The 24,926-nt window shown below is 47.2% G+C and overlaps 1 protein-coding gene across 4 annotated transcripts in view; it reads right to left on the bottom strand.

Annotated features, from left to right (window-relative positions):
- MBNL3 (muscleblind like splicing regulator 3) overlaps positions 1–24,926 on the bottom strand; it is an 88,349-nt gene that overhangs the window by 25,539 nt on the left and 37,884 nt on the right. For all 4 annotated transcript variants that reach the window (XR_013922795.1, XM_080352837.1, XM_080352838.1 and 1 more), the window contains one exon: positions 4,340–4,504. Coding sequence is in view for 3 of the 4 variants with exons in the window: in XM_080352837.1 (XP_080208963.1) it covers positions 4,340–4,504 (165 nt within the window). In the remaining variant the exon portion in view is untranslated. The remainder of the gene's footprint in view (positions 1–4,339; positions 4,505–24,926) is intronic.

The raw sequence follows: 24,926 nt of genomic DNA, 5'->3' as shown, positions 1-24,926 counted from the left end.
AGCTGATTTTGTTAACAAATTAGAAGTTGCATTCAATTTGCCTAGCAGAAATCACGCTAGAGCTAGAGAAGAAGGAGTGGGTGTGAAGAGGAAGGCAGAGGAGCGGCTGGTGTTTTGTGGAACAGAAGCGCTGTCTCAGCTGGGAAGTGTTGATTCTGAATTACCTCAGACCCTAAAAGGGGAAAGCCTAAAAATGAGAGAGCCAGTATAAATGAAGAGGTGTTGATGGCCTGAATGGGGGTGGGGAGGCAGGTTGCTGCTAAGCAGCTACACGTGGAAAACACACAAAAAACGGCAGCAGCTTTAATTACAGCCTGGTGATATAAACACAGAAGATAAAGATCTCATACTGACAAGGCTGAGGACCCTGATATTGGAAACACAATTGATACTGTTCAGAAAAAGCAAAAACCTGTGTTCCCCTCTAACGCAACTGCATGGGGCTGGCTGTAAAACCACCCCTCTAACACGAAGGCTAAACGTGCTGGACTGAACCCAACTGGCCAAAAGATCTGGCTACCTACCACCACAGATGCTCATTTCCCCAGTCTGACCTCAAAGACATGCTCCTAGCTCAAAGGAGAGCTCACTTGTGGGCTGCTGTAATGTAAAAGTCAGGTGTTGACACCCCACAGCACTGTGCCTGAGCAGACACCAGCTCCCTGGTGGGCCAGGGTACATGTCTTTATTAATTCCTAGTGTGCCTTTGACTAGAAGCTGAGATACAGATCAGATTTTTGCTGCAGAGAACAAATACATGCCCAAAACACCTGTTGAAATCTGTTCCAACACTTGTTCCAAGCTTCACCGGCCAAGAGAGTTGGCCACCTTGTGCATTAACCCCTCCATCAGCACCATGGGGAGGCATGAGGGTCACACTGCCCCAGGAGGGGACACAGGGCTGCATTAAAAGTCTGGGTTGTCTTCAGAGGCATGGGTGACTCAAAGCTGTCAAGATAGTCCTGGCTACAGAGAGATAGACAGGAAGAAAAGATGAAGAGCTTGAATATAGAGCTCAGAGAGGGGACACAACTCCCCAGGGCAGCAGCAGCGGCAGCGACTCCGTCCAGCTGCCTGTGCAGACACAGCTAACAGGGCAGCACCACTCAAACCACTGCCCTGCTCCAGCAGCTCAACTCGGAGCTGGCGCTAAAGCATCTCCATGGCCAGCTCCAGAAGCCTGTCCCGCACCGCAGCAAAGGGACAGAGAAGAATGGAGAGGGCAGGGATCAGGCCTGGGGTGCAGTGCTTTTTGGGGGGCCTTGCTTTGGCGCAAACACAGCTCAAAACAGCCGTATTTCAGAAGCCAGACACAGCATAGAACAAAATGCTTCTCTGTATCGATGCCAGAGCCCAGCTCTATCCACCTTCAGTCTGACTTTTACACAGTCTAACAGAAACAGGCGCAAACCCAGCCCAGAGAACTTGCAGCACAACTCAAACAGAGCCAGAAGTCAAGGTGAATTTGGACTTTGAAAAGTCAAAACTTTACTAGCTTTCCTACTTGGCACCTACATGGTCTCTCCAAGGTCTCTCCCAGACAAATACAGGATGCTGAGCAAATACTCTGCTTTGTGTCCTTGCCTGACTCACTTTAAAATGCTATACAAAGCAGTCTGGTTAAAACGGCATCACGGGCACCAAACATTCACATGATTCTCAGCTCTGCATGGACAGTTAGCAGAAACAGAGACTTCAGAGAAGTAAGCTCACACTAGCAAGCATTAATTCACACCTAGCAGGCTTCCGTGAGCTGCGTGCAGCAGGCAGTCCACCCGGGACACAGTTCTTTTCCAAGCAGCGCCTTCATTAAACAGCCACCATCAGGGTCCTGGCTCTTGGTCCAGCATGAAGATTAGCTCTTGCTGGATATCAGTGGTGGTACAAGAGGATCTGGCTGCGAACGTGTAGATGTAAGCTCATAGACACGTTCAGTGTCATTTCAGAAAAAAATAAATGGTGAAAAGCTTCTATGTCAAGTGCTGTTTGGTGGTGTTTCATTTATTTATTTTTTTACGTGGTAGCTTTTCTGGTGAAAATGCACTTTAATATGTCTAAAGCATTCAGCTATTGTTTGGAGCTATTAAGCACACTGTTCCAAATCTTGTCTCTGGCAAGCATCCCAATTAAGCAGGCATCCCGCTGATCAGCTTTCTGATCACATGGGATTTGTTCTGCTGCTGCATCTGATACAATACTTTCTGCTTTGAAGAATTTCATGTGTAGCCAGAAGGAGGCCCAACCCTTCTCATTTAGAGAGAAAAAACATTCCCAAAACCTGCTTCCACTGGCAGCATCTTCAGGAAATCAAAGGCAGGTGAAAGAGTAATCTCTTGTTTGTCCTGAAATTGGTGTGGAGCAAGTTGGGCAGCAGGAATTAGTCCCAGAGCTCGTTTACTACGAGCAAAGTGTGGGAAAGCTGGAAGGGAGCAGTCGTTGCAGAAGAAATCTTTATTTTTCTTCTTTGCCCACGTCTCCTTCATGACACCATTTAGAAACCAGGGACCTTCCTCATCAGATAAGGTTACCTCTGAAATGAGAGCACTAACCAGACAAACCAACAGATTCAGTCTCAGAGGCAATTTAAAAGGCAGGAGTCAAATTGCAGGAGTGAACTGGAGCTGCAAGATTGCAAAATGGGAAGACGGGAACTTTCCAAAGAGGAAATCCCAAAGGTGTTTTGAATAGTCAGCCAAAGAGCATCCACTGTGAACTCCCCACAGAGGAAAACCCCAAACAGGAAAGGTTTGCTTTTGGTACAGGGCTAGGAAACCAGTGCTACCATTCAGTGGGAACTGAGGATTTCCTTCTGATGTGCACGTCCTTTCGAACTCCACAAAAAGAGGTGTAAAGATTACAGCAGATTAGAGCTTAAGGCACAGAGCGACTAAAGGCTTTTTCTGTAGCCAATTTTTTCTTCTGCCTCATTTTTCCGGCTTCAAAGTGGGAAGAATAAACAGCATTTCCCTAGCTTAGACTGCCCAGTGAACATAAAGCTGCTGACACACACAGGATAACCAGAGTGAGGATGAACGTGGAAAAGCCTTCACGATACAGGAGGAACACACCAGACTGGAGAAATGCTCTGGTATGGTGACAGAGCACCATCATGAAAGGACACTGGCCAGCTTTCCCTGTGGAAACACAGCTCCATCACAAGCCCTTACACTAAACAGCACAAAGCTTCCACCAAGGAAAAACCCTTCCCTGGTCTCTTGTGAGAATAAACCAGACACACCTCAGCTTTTCAAAGCCAGGGTGACAGATGCTGACTCTGAAGCCGCATCTGGGCAGCGAAGCCAGGTGCTGTAGGTGGGAGATCAGGAGGCCAAGTGCAGTCTGGTTCACAGACTCGTACATCTTCAGGCTGGAAGAGTCTGTCCTGGGGATCCAGCCAGACACAGCCCAGGGAACCTCACTCAACAACCGCATGTTGCCCCAGGAAAGACAGCTCCAACTTCAAATGGAGAATTCCTAATTAGGCTCTCAGTTAAAAATGTGCAGCTTGTTTATGTCAGCACTGAAGAGCTGCTTCAAGACCTCTGACATTTCTTAAAATACACATAGCAACAGAATCAAACCCAGCTGACAAATGTCACCCACTCACAGATAAACCAACTAACACAAGCCATCTTCTCTCTGGTATAAAAGGATTCTCCAGCTTGAAAACCCGGTTTAACTGATAGGCTACAGCAGGGACAGGCTTCTCTGAACCACCTCGTCTCCAAACACCCATTTCCCACAGGCTCCCCTCCCTACCTGAAATGAAGCATTTCTTTCCTGCTGTTAGTATAAAACAGCATTACTGTGAAAAACAAGTGACAGGGCTGTGACATTAACACAACTCTCTGCTGGGACAACGGCAATGAAAGCAGTCTTCACTCCCAGGTATAAAAGTTTTACAGTCTGGATAAGACTCATCTTCCCCAATTTGAGCCCACCAGTGCAATGCACCTAGTCCAAAGGGAGCCAGCTGTCCTCTTGCCACAGCATAGAACTCCAGCATCCTCACCCCAGTGCAAACCAGCTATCCAAAATAAGATCCATTTGAATCAAGCCACTTGGGACTTCTGGGATGTGCATGAATGACCTGGTCAAAAGCCTACCTGGTGCTAGGACCCTTGCATTTGACACCCCGAATCTCACAGCTCCTTAGTTACCAGAGGAAAGGGGAGCCGCAGCTTGCGAGAAGATACAAAGGTAGCTTCAGACACCCCTATGAAGATGCTGCCCAACTCCATGCAGCACAAACAACCACCTGAGCAAAAGCACAGGGCTCTGTAAGCAAACACGAAAGAAACATGGAGCAGCATGAACCCGATTTATTGCTGCGACTTACAATGGGTTGTAGTTGCGCGCCTGGTAGCATGAACTGCATTTGCTGAGCAAACATGGCTGCGGCTGTCTTCTGCTGGATCAGGTTGTTGCGTCCATTTATTTCAAGTTGTGTTTTTAAGTGTGGGGGAGGGTGGAGATATTTGCAGTTCTCTCGGGTACACCGGCCCTAAAAAACATAATGAAACAGCTTTTCAGTGAACGTAACACTCAGGGCAGCCAGGGAAATTTAATTAAGGATTGTTTGGGTTACTGTAACAACACAACCATCTAGGCAGAGGCAGTTTGGTAGCTACTGTACCTCTTTTGTGATTTTTCCATAGCAGTGCAATACTTACATGAAGAGAAGAGCAACATGACTTCTCCCGCAGTAACACTAACCAAATACTATCAAAGCTAAACCCAAAAGTTAGGCTTCCTGATGTTAAAATGATTGTTGTATAAAACGATAAAATCATGTAATGCAAATACTGGTATTTTGAGAAGCTAGTAGCAACGGTTCCAGAAACAACAACAACAATTTCCCATTTTCTCTTGTGGGTTGTTTTTCCCCTCCCTCCCCATACCACACCACTTAATCGGCCTTGACAACCAGACAGTGAGAAACAAAACAGTCTCCATCACTTGCCCAGCTGTGCTGTGTAAAACATGAAGAGGGAGCTCTGCAAGCAGCGCCTCCGATCTGCAACGTGCAGGTACCAAGATGCTGAGAACTGGTAGTCAGGGGAGGATGAAAGAGTTTCCTCCTCTTGTTTTTATTTGTTAAAAGTGACAGTATGGTGCACCACTGACTACTTCTCCCAAATAAACATAAGCACTAGGGAAGTCAGTGGCTCCTAAAAAGCAAAGGATCACTAATGTTACACATCACCTCAAATCAACCAAGACCATCGCTTTAAAAAGTATCTATAAACTATGCCGTGTTTTAACAGTGTTTGCAAGTAGACATGGGACATAAATACTAACAGTCCACTGAACACAGAAAACGTGTAACAAGTTTTGTCATTAAGATGAAATAATTCTTGCAAAACAGTTTTTTCTTCCTCCCTCTTTCTCTGCACACTCGTTCCTTGAGAAACAGGCATACACAATACAAAAAAAACACTTTATGCTTACATTTGATAAGTAACTTACGGTGTATTTTTTGAGGAAGTAATACTTTTGTAGCTATTTAGAGCCTAATAAAACAAGGCCAGGCCTGGGGACCATCAAGCTGTTGCATGACAGATAACTAATAATTGCTCCTGCAGGCAGCAAAGGAGCAGGACCACCCATTACCCAGCCTGGCCCTGGTGCTCTCATCAAGGGCTGGACACCGAGTTCTCAGTCTCAATTTGCTTTCAAAATAAGGGGCACATGAGGTGACCCCACATACCTGCTCCTGTCTGCAGGACCACAGGCAGCACAGCCATAACCCCATAAACCAGGTCCACAAATGTAACCCCATCACACCACCGCACCCAGGGCACACACTGGGGGAAAACCCCCAGGATGGGACCTGCCTGCAATCCCAGATGCTCCCCTGGGCATTTGTAGGACCTGTCTCTGTCTGTACGAATGTATGGGTGGAACCACTGGACAGTCTGGGGACCATTGCACAAAAAAGTCAACACCATGACCCACTGCAGGGGCTGCTTTTGAAGCCTCAGCTAGGCTCCTTGGCAGGTCACTGGAGAGCAGACAGAGATCTGCAAGCTGGTCTGTGGTGTGAAATGGGCTGCATGATAGAGCATCATGAGAAACAGCCTTCTCTTTTATCTGCTTCAAGGGTATCAGAGTTACACAAAACTCCTGGCTTCCTAAATAACAACTCCTGTTGTTATTTAGAGAAGAATAATTAAATGCAAGAAGCAATGGGCTAAACCCACTGGGACAGGAAAAAGCCACTCCCAAACTTCAGCAGGCTGCCTTTGCAGAGTGAGACTCTCTGCCCTGCTCCTAGAAGAGCCCAGTGGCTCTCAACAACACAACTGAAAAAGAAAGAGGCTTTTTAATGCTATTGTTTTGGCTTCTCAGCAATGCAACAGCCCCAGATCCCCAGCAGCAAGTTAATTGCTCACAAGCCCTGAGGACCTGAATCTTCAGCACCAGACACTTTCTTACATCTGTGTCAAATGAGGATAAAATGGCACCACACAGCTGGCTGGTGCTCAGTCGACCCAGCACTACCACAAGGTAAACAGCTGCATTAATCTGGAAGGAGGAGGAGAGTCATCAGCACTAGGTAGGTTTGGGTCATCTTTCCAGCTGCATGGGACCAGGTTCCTCCACAGCCCTTCCCATCACCTGGGACCCAACAAGAGTCCAGGTATTCAGGCTTAGAGCTTATCTGCAGCATCCCACCTCCACAACCTCTGTGGGGCTGGCCAGGTGGCTGAAGACCAGGAGAAGACCCCACAGAGCAGGAGGTTGTCGATGGCCAGGCAGCTGCTCTGTTCTAAGCTCCAGCCTTCAAGGGCTTTGAAACTCATCAGCCTTAGAAATTCCTCCTGGTTCATACTTGGCACAAGTGCTCCGGGTTGAGAAAACACTTAATTTCAACCAAATTTGGAATAAATCTGTGTAGATGTTTCTACACTGCAGGAATGGAGAAGAGGAAAAAAAATCTACAATTTTTTTGTAAACAATACATACAGGGCCTTCTTCAACTTGAAAAGGACTTTGCTATTCCAACTGAAACTTTGCATGTCATTGATACCAGCCACCCCAGCTTGGTGTGAAGCTTTGTTCTACTTTTCTCTCAAAACAGAGTTTGTTTAATTCCAACAGGGGGTTCTACAAACAGAATGTTTTTATTACCAACAACAAAAAACATCCATACAGCACGAGGCCTTGATCCTGCAGACAGAGCTGCGAGCAGGAACCAGTGCCCACACAGAGCGCTACTGGTTTTGATGAGGACATGTATTTGCGAGGAACTGAGAGCTGTGCAGATGCTGCTGCAGAGTGAAAGCTGCGAAGGGCAGCAGGGCTGTCAGCCCGGCCTTCCAGGGCTTCGGGAGGACTAAATTAATCATGGCCACACTCAGATTCAAAACCACACCTTCCTTCTGGCTCCTCCTCGCCGTCACTTTCATCCCGAGCATCATCAGTCCCTGCATGTCACCAGTTTCAGAAGCTACAGCTGAGTCAAGTTGCCCTCTCTGACACCACAGTAGGTTCTTCATCTCTCAGACAATGAATTTTAGGAACTGATGATGTGACTCGGAGTGACACAAAATGTTCCCACTTTAGATACCCAGCTATAAAACAACTTTAAAGATGTCTCACTCTAAAGTGATGGGCACCTCTAGTACCCTTTGAAATCCAACACTGGTATGGGTGATCCCTTCTACATTTCCATCACAACACCCACAGTTCTCAGTACTTCCCAGCAACAGATACGCTCTTCAAGACCCATTTGAGCTCTCCCAAAGCTGCCAGAAGGACAAAGGGACTGCCATTATTCACTTCTCAGTACCAGCTGCAACACAGCAGGGAAAACAACAGGGAACTGGTAGCAAATCTGCTGTATGGATACCAGGCTGGGGACAAATAAGGACAACTCCATTTTGTACCTGGGTGGCCCAAGAATACAATATAAAATACAACAGGAATCAGGTCCTTAAGTTTTAGATGATCATCTTTAAGCTAAAAAAAGCACAGTTTTGCTGCAGTGACTAGCTGTGGCTCCAGCACATCAAGTGCTCAGCACAAGGCACAGGACAGTCCCAGTGCCTGGCACAGAGACCTGCTGAGACGCTCTCCAAGCTGAGCATTGCTCCAAAAAGCACCATCCTAGCACCTGCAGTGGGTCGCTGCATGTGTTGGGAAGGGGCACAGTGCTCCGAGACCGACCTGTGTCAGCAAGCGGCGTGCTGAGCCTGCTGGGACCAGCGCAGCCATCCTGTTGTAAGTGGAAGAGTTTGTTGTTGTTAATTTAGCGTGAGTATTGACTCCACGGAAGGCACATTCCCACCCTGTCCCGGGTGGCACACAAGCCTGCAGCCAGGGAATCACCACCCAGCAACAGACTCTGCTGCTGGCCTTGGTAACATGCTAAATATAGCTGTATTTTCTGGCTCCTCATAAAATGGAAGGCATCTGAAGGACCGTATTTGCCAGCTTCTTTGCCAACTACAGCCAGGAGGGAAAAGCATATGGACTGCACTTCCCGAGGCTTGAAAAATAGATATTAAAAATAAATCATTATAAGATTTTATAAGAGTATCTTTTCTCCCTTTCTTCCCACACACCCCCCACCCTTACAGTAGGCTGCTGGCATGTGATTGACTCTGTGTTGCCAACTTAAGTCATGCTGTGATGGCACATACTGTAAATGGCTGGCATCTGACACCAGCTAACATGACAGCAGCTTGCAGTGCAACAAAGCCATCCATTTCAAATGCAGCACTGATGGCAGCACACTTAAATGCAGTAGAAAAACCTGCATTACACCTGGCTGTCTGGAGTCTGCTGGGCTGCACCTTGTCATCTGCATCCTAGCTCGAAGGGATGCAAGTAAGAGCACACTGGGTACTGTACCAGGCTGGATGAACCCACCTTAAGCATGCTGCACAAATTCTCTTCTTGCTGGCTGCTGAAGGGAGCTGAACTGTGCTGCAGCAGCAAGGCTTCCAGCATAAACCCAAGGCTTGCTCATGTTTACATCAGTAATGCAGTTTGTTATGGTCCTTTTAATCCTGGACAGCAGCAAGAGGTTCTAGAGCAGACACATGCTTCTGATTTTAATGACTGCACTGTATGTCACATCAATCACCAGTAGTTCTCATGTGAAAATATTTAAGCTAATGTTGCTTTTCACGCACAGGAGGCTGCAGTAGGCTTGTGCCCCGACTGTGCTGTCTCTTCCAGAGACACTGATGACATACGCAATGACTGACAGCAAAAAGAATGAAAAGAGACCAGGCAAGAAAGGATTTCCATGTTTTGCACAAATACAGGCACCAAAACACAGCTTGTCTGCATAACTTTTCCCTGCATGAAGCAGCAGATTTCCACCCCCCTAGAAGAACCCAGTGGGGAGGCACATTCAGAGATGTGCTGGCTCTGCTTACTCAGCGCCTGCCGCTCCAGCGTGGAGGCACAAAACACACTCTGCTTTCCATCCCACTCTGCACAACACACAAGCACACAGACAGGCCTTCCCCTGGCCAGGGATCCTCTCTCCTGCCAAAGCCTTGCATGGCTTCACACACGCAATACAACCTCAGGCAGCATGGGGTCTGCCCCTGCATCCAGAGGGCAGGCAGAGACCAGGCTGCACAACTTCCCACAGAGCACGAATTGTCATGCAAGAGGGGGAGGCAGAAATTGAGGAACTCTGGGCTTCATCCCGGCAGCACAGCTGAGAACACATATCAAGCAGCACATGCTGCTCCAGGTCTAGCCCTACTGCTATCTGTTCTCTAAGAGAGGTACTATGAAACAGACTTGATACTTGGTAAATAAAGCCCAAGCTCTAAGTTCTTCACCCACCCTACAGGGACTTGCAGCTCCACAGTTACCCTCCCAGGAAAGCAAACCACCAAGATCTTGGGAACACCATCGATCCACCATCCTAACAAATGCTTCATGCTTGTCATGGTTTGTCCCTAAGCAATTTGCTCCAGGGCTGAGCAATTGGCATGTTGGCTGCATTGCATGGCTCATCCTGCCGTCTCCAATGCATTGCACCACATTCCTCTTCCTGCGCCGGCTGTGCTGGACGGAGGGAGATGACTGCACATCTCACTGCTGGAGCAAACACCTTCTGCTCAGCGAAAAACATCAAGTGGCATGGCAATAGCATGTTTTCACCTGGAAAACAAAGGAGGCTGGAGCAGACAAGTTGCCTGATCATTAGCAAGAGTGATGTCTCATGGATAAGTGTTCGTGCAGCCAAGCTGTCACTCGCTGCAGTTCAAAGCCTAGCTTTGTACAAACCTTATCTGCAATTCCCTTCTACATGCTAATGAAATGTTAGAAGTTATGCTGCCAACCAAGTCAGTGAAAAGTACAATGTTACAACCTCCCTTGAACATTGACCCTGGCACAGTACACCAGATAACTTCTGCTTAATAGCAATGCTTTTCTCCTGGCCGTGTTGGAGCAGCTCGGTTTTACAGTGTAATTATGCACAAGCACTCCTTGAACGTGTTCTCATGGAAGGCTGTTAGGCCACCTACAAGAATCCCAAAAAGCAGGTCTAGAAGGATGTAGAAAAACGACACATCAACTCCACCTATTTTCTTTGTACCTATTTCCTGTGTATATCCCAGAGAACAGACTCCAGCACTCCCCCCTGCAGCTGTAAAGCTCCTCCTGATTCTCAATTGCAGCTTTGCTCCTCCTGCAACTGAAGCCTAAAATTTTACTTACCCCAGAGGGCCAGAACAGGAATTATTCCCTTCTACTTTGAGGAAGGGCACATACTTAGAGGCTACAGTCACATCTATCCCCCTTCCTCAAACCTCTCTGCTCTGGACTATGCAAACCACCCTCTTTCAACTTGGTGAGCATGTTCTCCAAGCCTTTTATCGGGCTGCTCCCCCAGCCAACATTTGTACGTGCACAGGGCCCCATGTTCCAACTGAATCCTTAGTGGTGCTGTGCAGGTATGAAGATATTTCTCACATGTCCTGCAGACTACACTGCCTCTTACACATCCCTGCATGATGTTTTCTTGCCTTCTAACAGTGTAACATTCTTGATTCACTCTCAACAAGCCTTTTCCAGAACTAATGCCTCCCCTGCCATGTTGCATCCTGTATCATGCAGCTGACTTCCTTAAATGCAATATTTCATACTGCTTTTATAGAACTTGCACCCTTTTCCTACAGACTCTTTTTCTGACCTGTCAAGATTATCTGTAACTCCAGAGCTGGTTCTCCGTAGTTCCTCCCAGCTCAGAGAACCCTACAAGTTTAACAAACAGTCTCTATTACCATCATTCAAGTCATCAGAACAAAAGTGAAGTCTCACCAAGCACATCCTTCGAGATTGACACTGAACTCAGCTTTCTAAGCAGTTGCAGGCTGTCATATAAAAGTTTTTCCTATGCTTTGTTCCCCGTCTTGCTTGGAAACAGATGCATGCCACGTGAAAGACTCCCAAATCTATGCTCCATCATCCACATCTCTCTGAAATAATCCATCCCAAAGGCTTTCCAGTTCTACTGCTTTGTCTGCTCCTCTCTGGACATCTGTAGGGATGCTGGAGAATTAGTGCTCTGCACCTCTCCTGTGCCAGCACTCCTATTGCCATCAAGCACACATTTGCACACAATGTTCGGTACAAAGGAGCCGGTGGTCTGAAGTTACTTGTAACAGCAATAAAAAAGTATAGCACAGCTAGCTGCTGGTGTTTTTCAAACGCAAGTGTAACACTCATTTACAGAGAGCCCAAAGACTGCTGTTATGGTATGGATCCTGCTGTGAAGAGATTGTAGCTGGAAAGAAAAAAGCAAAATGTGTCTTCTAGTGAGCATTACCAGATGGCAATGAGCCTTGAAGGGAAGGGAAGCAATGTATGCTTCCTATCATACAGAAGTTTCAAAGTGTCTGGATAAATGCTAGAGTTAAGGTTAATCTGGTAGCTTCCAGGTACAGATGATACAGACCTTGTGAAATGCATATTCTAGCTAGAAACGAGCATGGTTCATGAATACATGATTTGCTTGAAATAGGATTCAAGCAGGCCATAAAAAGCACAAATCAGAGTTTTACTACATCTCTAAGATGAGCTTTGCCTGACTTCTTTGAACATCACAACTCCAGGGTTCAGAGAGTCACCTCCCTGAGCCTGCCAAGACAGATGAGAAAACAGCTAAAAATACCCCACCTGTTAATTTGGCCTAACTGGGCGCCCCTGCAGTCACTCGAGAAACCCCCTCAGATTTTACGCTGTTCTGAACGATGCTGTAAGCCGCGGCAGCAGCGTGTCACCTCCGACCAGGGCTGCTCAGGTGAAGAGGGACATGTCTTTTGTCAGGGAACAGAGGACAAGAGTCAGACCTGCCTTTCCGCACAGCTTCAGTGGAAAAACCTGAATATCTATCGCAAGCTCCCAGGGCTCCCGACGCTCCCAGCACTCTCAAGGCAGCTCCAGCTTGCCGCTGAAACAGCAACTGAAATTTCATGGCTTCAATGAATGTCAGGTCAAGCCCTTTCTGAGCAAGTCTAGACTTGATTTTGACTGAAATGAGTGAACCCTGATGTTTTGCATGATTTCAAATGAAAGCAGGTGACATTGAGCAGTCATGACAAGAGTTTTGGGTTCTTTTGAACTGAAAGCTCAAAGCAAAGCTCAGTGGCTTGTGCAAGTGCAAGGCAGCTCTAAAGCCCTTAGAGCAAACCAAGCAAACACGCTATTTGCCCCACTGAAGCAAGGCTGGTGCATTTTGCACAGTCCCAGTCTGCCCAGTTCTCCTCACTGCTGCGGGGCAGAGCCCCAGGAGGCTAACCAGGATGCAAAATATAACTGTAGGGGTTTAGGCTTCGAAAGAATTATATTCCTCTGCAGCCTTAAAAACACCAGGTTGGACTAACGCAGCTACTTCAGTCCAGGTGGGGTCTTCACATCCAGCAAGTTAGACAAATGCAAAAGGAATGGGAAGCAGAGATGAAAACCCCCGGCACATTGGTGCCTCTCTTCAGCATCCCCATCTCACCCCTGTGACTGCCCAGCTAGGATATTTTTGCTTTGCAGGGAGATGGAATGAAGGACAGGCAGAAGAAAAACGTCATCATCATTTTCTGCAAATGTATTTGAGTCCAGACAAAAGCTGCCAACAGCCAGCTGAGGGCATGGCTGAACAAACACCGCTATGGACCTGTAACACCTCCATCTCCCTGTTATCCCAGCCTTTGTCTGTGAAAGCCACCCTCTACCACAGACACACAGCAGGGCAGCTCCTCCACCACAGCACTGGAAAGCAAACTGTCCCTTGCCACCAGGCACGCACCCGCTATGACACACTGATGCCCAAGCTGATGGGGCTTTGGGCATCTACCTACCCTACAACAGGACAGGTGTCCATCAATGGGCATTACGTGAGGAACAGCAGCACTTTGCCTAAGCAGGGGACGTGCTTCCCATCATGTAGCAGAAACAGTTTAGCAGCTGAACCATTTCACCAATGTAAAGAAAGAAAAGTAATATACTGTGCACATAACATTACTTCACTTGCACAAAGGTAAGAGACAGTCACGAGATGCAAAAACGCTGGGAGCAAAGAGATGCACAGCATGGACAAATCCTACTGCAGACATCAATCCTTTCAAATAGTGTGTATGAAACTGCAAAGCACTTGGACAGGGGGTTTCTCAAGATCAGATGCACTCTGCTGGGATTCAAACATGTTTATCTAGGACTCTTTTACAAAGTCTGCAGCCTCAAAATGTTTGTCAAGCTTGGTTTTGTTACACAGCTCGAACCAGAGCAGGAGAAAAAAACAAAAGCAGAGACAGCAGCATTTCTACATCCTAGTTTCCCTTTTTGGTATCACCTTAACCAGTGACAGGTACTCACAGCTATTGCCAAGAACTTCAAACCCCTGAACTCAGCAGGCAAATCCAGCTCCATACAGAAAGGATGGCTCGTTAGCATGGAGCTCAAGCATTTAAACAAGTACCATCACCCCACCGTTTTTTAAAAATTTTAATTAGAAACAGGGGGGTACATGAAACTACTGTATTCCAGTAAGCTCTAAGGAGCCACAGGCACAAGCCTAAACACCCAAGTCCTCATTCACCTGGCAATTAGGGAAGCCGAGAGCTGCTGTGAGTGAAGTTTTACTTTTGCACATTGCTGAATACAGCAATGTTCTACTGAATTTCCCCAGGACAGCACAAAGAGGTCATGGCTGTCCTCCTGCTTTCAAGCAGGATTTTAATTCCAAGCTGTTTGTTATACTTGAAGGTTCTTACAATCTTGAAGCAGTTATTTTGTTGGGGAAAAGCCCTGTAGCTCCTTCATTATATTTTTACATCTTGACAACTCTTTCCAGCTCTGTTCTCCTGCCAAGCTCTCTTCATTCACCCCAATGGTATGCTCTGTTATGCTCAATGAAAAACGTGTATTGATTTTAACTTTTTTTTGTTTGTGGAACATTTTTGCTTGCTCCAAGCAATGGACGGTGTTTACCAAGTCTAAGAAATATATATTAAAAGAGGTACAGCACTGTCCAAGTATATTTTTTATAAGCTGTAGAGCCACAAAGCAAAAAAACATGTTTATCTGTGAGATTACTACTTGCAATGAACAGCAACCTCATTCCACAAAAGAGAGAAATAAAGACTTCGAGTTCTTTTGTATCTGCCAATACATTTTGATTAGGCTATGTTTTGTGAACCGTATCAGCCTGTTACCACCACATATCTGAAATGAGGTTAAAACAGAAGTATCATCAATTTAGAGCTCTGAACTGATCATTTTTAATATCTCCCAAGTATTATTCCACTGCTCTCCCAGGCTCAGGAACATTAAAAGCACAATAAAATAGGTTTCTGTAATACAGTATCAAATACATGCTCTCTGCAAGCAAAATAAGCTTTTACAGACATCCCTGGCCACAGACCTGCTCGAGCAACTGATCGATAGCAATTACCAAGAAAGGCATTTAGCGCCCAGTAAAGAGAGCATCTTTAGAAGCGCTTGTATTTAGCCCTGGGACCACTGCTTGTATTTAGAGTAGGAGACAAAGCAGGTGACATCCTGCAACGTTAATATTCCTGTGGGTGAGCGTTTCAGTGTGGGACTATTTTATAAGTGAAGAAATCAATTCTACCTGGAAGATAAAAACACTGGCATGTCATTGATTTTTTCTTCTGTAATAAATTACAAAAAAACCATACCAGTCTCTGGAACAATATTGCACAAGTACTGTATTACAAACAAACAGAAAAACCCCAACACAAAACCTGACAGAAAAACAAAATAAAACTTCTAATATGTCTTCCACCTCCCTCAGCTCTGTCCCTCCCTATTGCTATTACACCAGGACAGCTTTTGAAAATGCCAAGTGTAGTTTCTCTTGTCCCTTAAACCACTTTTTCTTTGCAAATCCCATAATCCAATTCTACAACTTTCACCGGCTGATTGAATCTGTCAAGGTCATATGGAAAGCTGATGCTTCTGACCTTCCTCTACCTACGGTGTCTGTTGAATATTACAATTGCAGCAGGCAAACCACACGTAGACAGAACCAAGCAAAGTACATTAAAGCCCAGGAGAATAAATGTTAAAGCACTGTGTTCATGAATACAAATATCGGACGCGTGACCACCTCCAGCGGCCTCGCTCCTTGAGTTTACACAAGGGAGAAGACAAACAGTGAAGTGCAGAGACTGATAACTAAGTGTCTGACCCCAGCCCTCTCTCCTGTCCTTCAGAGGGCAAAAACATGCTCAGAAAACCTCATTCTCACTGTGTTTCAGAGAGCAGAATGAAACTGCATTATTTCAGGTGGCTGGGCAGTTTTCTGTGTATGTTGGTTTTTTTATTTCTTTGGGGTGTTTTTGGTTTGTTTTTTTTTTTTTTTTTTTTTTTTGAGGGGTGTGTTTGTTTGTTTTGGGTTTTGTGGGTTTTTTTTTTTTTAAGATCTTGGCAGAATGTAACAATTTACCAACTGAGGATTAGCCCAATTTTTGTTTGTGTTGTTGCTTTGCTCAGAAAGCAACAGCTTAATGGGCATAAACAGATTCCTGGTTTTCAAAGAATAATGAAAAACTTCAAAAAAAAAATATTAATTCCATCTGGACTGACAATTCCCAGGGAGAATCTTCAGCCTGCAAAAAAATAACTCTACAGGATGTGCTTCAGCGTCAGCTACTCGGGGGCTGCTGGGGGGCAATGCAGCAGCACCCTGAGCTAGGAAAAGATGGTGGCTGGGCTCTGCTAAGCATGATGATGACTTCTGCTGGGGCACACAACGGCACTGCCACCCCAGCTTTCTGCCCTTCGGTTGGAAACACCAAGAGATGTCACAAGAGGACATGACAGTCCCTCTGTGTGTGAGCTTAAGTCACTGAAGGAGGTAACTACAGGGGAGTAGGCAGATCCAGCAGAAGATGATGCCCTTGGTAGCCACTGCAAGCCAAGATTTGCTCCCAGATGTCCATCAGAGCCCAAAGGTCTGATGTTCCATGGCAGAGGACACCTTCCTGCTCTTGGCTGAGACCTGTCCAACAGCTGCCCCTGCCCCTCACCCTGATGGCTGCCCACCCACGTCCCCAGCTCCTCTCCTACTCTCATTCCTCTCTGTCCCATTGCTTGTCTCCCTTTATTGCCTCCCACTCATCTCTTCCCTGCTGCACATCCAAACCCACCACTCCAGCCACATTCTCCCACAGCAGTGCCTCCCTGGCTACAGGGAGGTCCACTAGAAACCAAGCTGTGGCCTCATCCTCCTGTTTCAGTCAGACGTGCTGGGCAGGTTTGTGCACAGCACCCAACCTCCCCTTTGCTCCAGCTTCGAGAAGAAGCCACCAGACCACCAGGAAAAGGGCTGACCACATGCCACCAACTCCACGTGCTCTCAGCTCATCTCCAAGCACAGACCCCCAATCTTTCCAGTCAATACCAGGCCTCAGATTTCACATCCATGGTGTAATGAACTTGCTGCTGGTCAGAGGATTAAAGGTGCAGATACAAAAATCACCAACAAGACAGTTCTTGCAGCCTGCTAAGCACAGCAGACCATGACCACACATCTCACACAGATCCTTGCTTCCAAAAAGGGCATCCAGGCCAAGCAACATTGAATCACAGACCTCCTTCATCTAGGAGGCAGCAAGGCTTGAAGAGAAAGGAAGAAAAAGAAGAAGGAAAAAAAAGCAAGCCTGCTTTGCCCTAGGCAAATATTCCACCTCAGTTAGCTTCTTCAGACTGATCTATTTTGGCATGCTGTTTATTACAGCCAGTAACATATGCACATTTAAGTCACAGAGGGGATTTTTCTTTTAAGAAAACACCTTCAGAAGTGCTCTTTAAGAAGTGCCTGGCACTAGAAAGCAGATCTGTGACCCGTCTTCGCTACCATCTCAAGTGAAAGGGAGGTCTAAGGCAGTGTAAATGTCTGTTAGGACTTGAGCCCATGGAACACTGCAGGAAGTCGCAGTGGCAACAGGACAGGCCTTTTTCCGTGGAGGTAAATGCGATGGGCTTGCAACGTCAAAGATAACACAGTGCCGTCTGTGTGGGCAAAAGGAGAATTTTGCAGTAACACAGTTCTGGGCTAAACTGCAAGCAGTGGGACCCATTTAACTGCAGTTCACCTGTGCCAGTCACAGGTACCACACAGGCAGCCAGCCTTAAGGGACAGGATGCCAAATTCTGTGCCAATATCTGAAAATCTGTTTACTATGGATTTATTAAAACAGCCTCAACTAGAGCAAACCTTCTACCTGCCCTAATAACACTCCTTGCAGACCCCTGTTCCCCCAGTCTGTTAGTCTCTTGAGGGTCTGCAGATTCACATTCCCTATCTCACTCAGCCAAAGGGTGATCTTGTTCCTAACCATGCATGGTCAAGTAGTAAACCCTTTCTTAGGACTTAAATCAACATGGAGGCTGCAAGGCAGCCTGCTCAAGATTTTCTGTTCACCCTGTACTACACACTGACCTATAGAACCAGAATTCAGAGTCACTATGTGATAAAGAGCCCAAAGACTCCAAAAATCCAGAAAGAGAGTTCTGTTTTCTCCATACCATGCCAGGAACGGGGATTAACATATAATGCATTTTGTAGAAACCACGATTCCAGACAATGAAAGGTTAATTCCATGTAGCCAGTGATTAGATCTGTTCCCTCTCCTGTAACAAGAGCGGTAGTACAGGACACTAGAAAGGTTGTACGGCCTTACTGGGTGGATGTATCCACTTTCTCCTGAAGGATGCAACTTTCACTCTGCCAGAAATTCTGACCTAAATTCTCCTCTGAGTGGCACTGGTTTAAGTGTCAGAACAGCTCAGAAAGGAATGTATCGCGTGTGTCCATGCATTTGTGTCCATTCGTCCGTCTGTCCCAGCAGACCAACAGGAATGGTACTGATCAGGGCTTTTGTTTCATTTGCTTGGGTTTTTGGAGCTTGTGTTTTTAATAACTGCCAGATTCACTTACTTATGTTTGAGAGTACAAGAGAAAAGCTGGGGGAGAAAGAAGCAACTAAAGCATGTCCATGCAGACACACTTGCTTATTCGGGCTTCAGTCACAAAAGGCAAACCGATCAAATTACTGTGGGGTTTTTCTGCCCTTCCCATGTCACTGCTCTGCTTTCCAAACTCCCACCCTCAACTTCTGCTCTGAGCTGCTTATCCTTGTCCTGGTCACTGGTGCAGTACAGGCTGCCTGATGCTCAACCGTTTGCAGATGACAAGGAATGCAAGGATTAGCTTTTAAAGGCTGTTTTCTATTAGAAAGCAATCTCAACAACATGACTTCCTCAGGCAGGCACCTGACCTCATGTATTCTGCGTCTGCCACTGACAAGAGATACCTTCAAACACACCACAATCCTAAAAGGGCAACAAGAAAAAGACCTTTCACTACCCTGACCATGCACAGCAGGATGAGTCAGCTGCCATGCAAATGTTCAGTTACTTTTAGGTGTGATGGGCCCATACTGAATCGTGCTGAGGGTTTTTCTTCTGCAAGGAAGAGTGACCTTTCCTGAGGACATCTGCAGCCTCTTGGGCCACGTGAGAGGAGTAGCTGCAAAGAAGCTCCAGTGTCATTAGCGAGTCTGGAATGCAGCACGACGGGTGCAGACGTCAGCGAACACCCAGCTGGAAAAAATGCTCTCACTTGCTTAAACCGAGATAGATGGATTTCTGATAGGGCCCCAGTGGAAATCCCTGCACAAACTTTTGTGCAATTACTTCTGATACAGAGAAAGAAGGAATATGAAGAAAAGCACTAGCACTTTTCAGCTGGCTGGGCTAAGCTTTGAAAGCTTAAAATCATGCTCTGAGAATTAGCACAATCAAAACAATAACAACATTTCAGTGGTGCTTCTGTCCTAGCTAATGTGAACTCCATTCTGAGTAAATACTTCTAAAGATTTTACATTACTATGGACTCTTCAAAAAACCCATGCAGAGAAACACAAAACAAAACAATGAAAACCCTCTTAATTCAATCTCCCAAGGCCACAGCAGGGGATTTTTGGCTGTGGGAATACAAATACTCATCAATGCTACAGCTCAGGGTCCTGCTCCGATTACTACCCAAACACAGAATGAGACAGTCCCAGCCTGAAGAGTTTTTAGTGTAAATACACCAGGACTTGGTGTAAAAACCCCAGGTGGCTACAGGAAGCCGCATCAACATCAAGACCGCAGGATGCCCGCGGCTCAGCGCTGGACTGCTGCGGCTGCGATGCCCTTGATGCTTTCTGAGCTCCTGCCTCCCGGCAGCAGCCAGCCTGCCCTTCCCACCTCCGCATCACTAGCTAAAAGCCATCCAACCCATTTGCCTCTCAGCCCCTAAGGGACTTTCCCCCCCCTAAACTCTCCCAGCTGTGGCACAGTGGCAGTTTGAGCAGGCTCTGGTGACGAGCATGATGCAGAGCTGGGAAGGAGGCTGTGCTGGTGCTGCAGGATGCTGATAAAGCCGACAGTGATGGGTGGTAGAGGTCCTTGCTGCATCCCTGAGCTCACCTGTCCCACAGGAGAGTGTTCCAGGGAGCTGCTCTGCTCCTCCTCAGAGTCAACCCCACCTCCTTCCCTCATGGTCCATCTCTCGCAGCTTGGTGAAGCTTTCACGCATCCTTGTCCTGCTTTTATCCACCCTGATGGCTCTCCTGCTCTGAATGCCTCTGAGTCACTCAGCCCGCTTGCCTTGCTCCAGCTTCCACCCTGCAGCACGCCATGGAGGCTTTACAGGCAACACAACTGACACAGCAGGGAGCCAAAGTCTGCGAGGAGATAACCATGATGATTACTACTTCATCTGCAAGTGCACTAGATGCACTGAGATATAAAAATGACTGTTGAAGCAACAGGAGAGGCGGAAAGCAAGAGACTTCCCAGGCTGTCCTGTTCGGTCCCTGCAGACACTGCACCTAACGACAGCAAAGGAAAGGACTGCAGAGCTGCGGGAGGGCTCAGGGACAAACAAACCCAGAGGTGAGGAGGAAACTGAGCAGAAGCAAGAAATGGGACGCTAGAATAAGGCCGCAAGTTTTGCACCATGGGAGTAAGATTAGGGCAGGCTCCTGCAGAAAGCAGCAGGGGTGTCTTTAACACCTTCCCCTATAGCATTTGGGAAGGAGCGACATCCCCTCCAAAGACAACTCTGTCTTGGAAATCTGCTGTTCTATGAAACAAGATTCCTTCACAGGGAGTAAAGCACTTTCCTTCCTACCACTGACCTCAAACACGTGGATGGCCATCCAAGCCCTCTCTATCTGGCTTTCAACTCCCCACTGCCCCGGCTACAGCATGGGCTGAAATACCCAACCCTGCGAGGCTCTTGCGTCCTCCTACCAAACTCATCCAGTGCTTGGTGTCTGCAGCACCACGTAGAAGGGACACTGCACGAAATGACCACACAGGCCCAGGCATCACTGAGTGGCAAGACAGCAAGCTTTACTCACGCTCTGAGCCTTCAGGAGTTGACAGCAAGAGGAAGAAACACTGGTCAGCGGGATCGAGCAGTGCGGTTGGGATTACCCGCTGAGGTTTTGTTTTCAAACTTTGCTCAGTTGTGGCTTTAAAGACCTAATCTCCGTGTGACTGTTCCCAGCACCAGCCATGCCCCTGTGGATAATAAGGACTTAGGGAAGCACCGTCTAATGACGGCTGAGCTTTCAGGCAGGCTGGCTGCAGCTCCACTGTGTCTGTGCTGCCCCTGGCCACCTCCTCCACCCCAGATGGATACTCCAATGCTTTTCCAACTGCTCCCTATTTGAGAGCTCTTTTCTCTCAATAAGCACCCAGAGCTGCTCACAGCACCCCAGAGCAAAGAGACAAACAGAGTTAAAGGAGCACAGTTCGGGCTAACAGCATAAATCTCATCAGAACCTGGTGTGGGTACTGCTGGGCAGAGACGTGGGCATCACTAATGCAACTGATGCTAACACTCCTGTCTGCAGCAGCTGTTTTAGGGCTTTTTTTCATACGTGCATAGGAGAGACCAGCTAAAAGCAAGTGCTCTGTCAATGCAGAGTATGCTGAGGGGCATGACAAAGCTCAGTGCACATCACTCAGTCATCTGAACAGGCAACACCTTGTGATACCATACTCAGCCTGCAGGACTAGTTAAACTGCTGCTGCTTCCCATTCACAGGACTGTTAAAGCAAATTTTCTCTGCACTTTTTAATAGTGCTCCACACACCCACCTCAGTGAGAGGTGGGGGCCAGCAGAGTCTCCAGCATCCCTGCAGCAGGCACGCTGGGCTGGGCAGCGGTCTTTCTCTCTACTGGGCAGCCAGATTAGTTTTAAACACTGACATTCCAGTACAGTGAGAGAAAACTCATCCCCCAGAGCACAGCCTGTCACCTTTCAAACAAGGTCAGACGCCAGCCTCCTCCCCCACCACCAATGACCTTATTAGCACCGATCATGGTTCTAATAATATCCCACGCTGTAAGCAGGCCATCTGCTGTAACATTTCACTATAAACTTGGGGAATTGCTTGGTTTGAGTATGCTCATGCCTCAGCAAGCCAGTTGTCCCCTCTCAGGAATACGCACCTTCCTCACAGCTTTAAGCTACATGTTGAAGGAAGGCACCTCCAGCTTGGAGCTCAATTGCAGAGAACAGCACAGAGCCATGCCCAGGTGCTGGCTTCACACAGAGGAGGTAAAAAAGCAGAGTTAGAGGTTAAAAATCCATGACTCCAGTATCAACAGCCTCCAGCTCCTCTGACGGTGGGGACAGTGAGTAACTACGTCACTGAAACCCAAAACCAAGGCCAAACATTAACCAGATGTTCAGAGAGTCAGAAGTAAAGCGCCAAGGCTGCCAAGAGCAGAAGCCAGTGTTACTTTTGTGCCATGTACTTTCTACTGTGTGGACAGCAGAAGGATTTTATTATCCTAACACGTTAACTATAGTTAAGCTGAATATTTTCACTGCTGTTACAGGAGAGAGGACTTTCATAACAGACAGGTAAACCTGGTAAACTAACCATGATAACTATTCATTTAGAAGGAGCCAGGATTTTAAATGCTCACTCAGTTAGGACATCTGTCTAAAACACCCAGAGCCTTGTTACTACAGTAGCTCAGCTCTACTCGGTCTTCAAAGGCATTTTCTTTGTACAGCTCCTGTGAGGTCAAAAAGTGCAATTAGGCAGAGAGAGTGACATTACAACACTTTAAAGCAGCCTGCATCGTGACAAGCCTTTGAAAGCCGGCTTTCCAAATCCTTGGCCTTTCCTCTAATCAAAAGGCCATCATGAGACATGGCACGAGAGGCTACATGGGGCAAAGAAGGGGGTGAGTGCCTGGTTCTCTGCTGTTTTATGAACAGCAATTAAAAAATAATTAATTAATAAGCCATAGGTAAAACTGTGCCTGTATGGGGCAACATTCACCCAAGTGCCTCAAAGCATTTGTTTTAATACCAGCATAACAATATTTATAGGGGCAGATTTTCAGAGAGCTCAGCTCCTCACTTGGTAATCTAACCACTTATTTAAATGCTCTGTGGGAGATGTCAGCTGATGGGCTCTCCGGAAAGCCTGGCACATCTTGTTTACATTTGTTTTAAAGCTTCCAAACAGCTCAATTACATAAATGCATGTTACTGCACCCTCCTTCAGATGGGTGAACTGAGTGGCAGAAAGCTATTGTCAGCAGAGGGATTACATCAAACCAATGCTACGCTGCTGAAGAAATCCACCAACCCCACATGCTCGTTCAGAGTCATTCTTCTCAAAGGCATCTTCCACTGCCTCTCCCTCGGCTGGCTTCGCTGGGCTAATGCAAGTGAAGTAGCTTGGCAGCATCACTGACACAGCAACAAGACAGGACACCGTGGCCAAGTGTGGCTCCACGTTCACAAGGATCCTCTTTGCCCAAACTCTTCTCCAGGGTCAGGGACTTGCAGGTTTGGGGCATCTATTTGAATCCCAGTGTTAGCTACTGCTACAGATGAGGGCTGGAAGATGTAAAGATTGAACATCCTTCCCCACGCAGATCTGGCAGAGACACGGCTTGTAGCACAGTGCCCGTCGAGGTGCCAGAGCTTAATGTACAACACAGAACGCTCTGTGCTCCCTTGGCCAACTCCTGACTCACAGCCACGCAAGAGTAAATGCAGGAGCTGCCGCAGCTTGTTCGCTGGGCTTCGGCATGCCATCGCCCTCCTTGCAGCGCAGAGGAAACCCCTGGGGCTTGCAGAGCACCGCATTGCATTTGTGCTGGGTCACAGGCACAGAGCTTGTGCTCGCACATCCAAGCAGACTTGGCAGGGCTGCAAGCCCCAGGTGTGTGTGCTGAGCATGTGCAAGGAAACTCTCCCAAGCTGGAAAGCCAAAGGTGGCAGGGGAGATGACCACAGGCAGTTCTCCCGCTTCGGAGAATGGCTGAGGACCGTTTTCCTCTCTCAAAACCTGATGCAACAGCTCACTTGGGCGCAAGGAGCTCTTTGCTGCCCACAGGAATTCTACTGTGCTTAAAATCAGGCTTAAGTATTTCACAGAACTGGAACCTCAGTCTGGAGGGCTCTGGCACTTAAAAAACCAGAAAAGGCAAGTAAGCCTGAGGAGCAGGAGCTGGCATGCCATGGCCCGCGCAACGCTGCAATATGCCCATAAATGGTTTCAAAATGTATCTGCCTAAGTGCGCACAGCAGCTCAGAAGGGTTTAGAGTCACATCCCAAAAGAATTTCTCTTCTGCTTTTTTAGGCAAGTGTGGGCAGCAGTCAGCACTTTACCACCATCTTCCCAACCAAAAAACCAAGGTTACTCTTGGCTGATATTAATAATGTAAATGCTACTGGCTTTGTCCTTTGGGGATGGCGGTTTGTTTATGCCACAGGGAGAAGACGGGGTCAGTGTGAGCTGCAGACAGGAGCGGAGGCCAGGGCTGGCTGAGGGAGAGGAGCGGCTGGCAGGAAAACACCGTCGCTGAATTTCCTTGGCCTGCCTCCCTGCAGAGGCTGGCCTCCCCAGTGTGGTCTCGGGACAAATTTGTGGCCACCACTCTGCTTTCCAACACCTTCAAGGAAAATGCACACAAGTCTGAGGCCCAAGGAAAAGCTGTAATAAATTAATTCGTATCTGCAGGAAGAAAGAAAAGAAGGACAGTGGTCCAGTGCCTGCCCCTTAAGCCAAGAACACCTCCTAATTATCCAACCTACACCCACATCTCTGCCAGCCTTTCCGAACCTGACCCAGGGACACCCCACATGCAAATGGTACCACTGCGCTTCCAGTAATGAGCTAATAAGGGAGCATTCCTCCAGGGTGGCACCGAAACTAGACTATGCACCAGGAAACCTATGGAAATCCCATCTTTCTTGCTATGTCACCCCTGTACAACACCAGAAAGACCTAATGGACATACAGACATGGTCAATCTCTTCTGCCTCCACAGCACGTCTCAAAAATCACCTCTTGCTTTAAAGCATAGGTGCTTTATTGGAGACAGGATATAGGA

Source organism: Nesoenas mayeri (assembly GCF_963082525.1).
Source record: "Nesoenas mayeri genome assembly, chromosome: 13".
Classification (NCBI taxonomy): Eukaryota; Metazoa; Chordata; class Aves; order Columbiformes; family Columbidae; genus Nesoenas; species Nesoenas mayeri.
The sequence above is the reverse complement of the archived record's forward strand: the minus strand, read 5'-3'. Positions and strand labels throughout refer to the sequence as shown.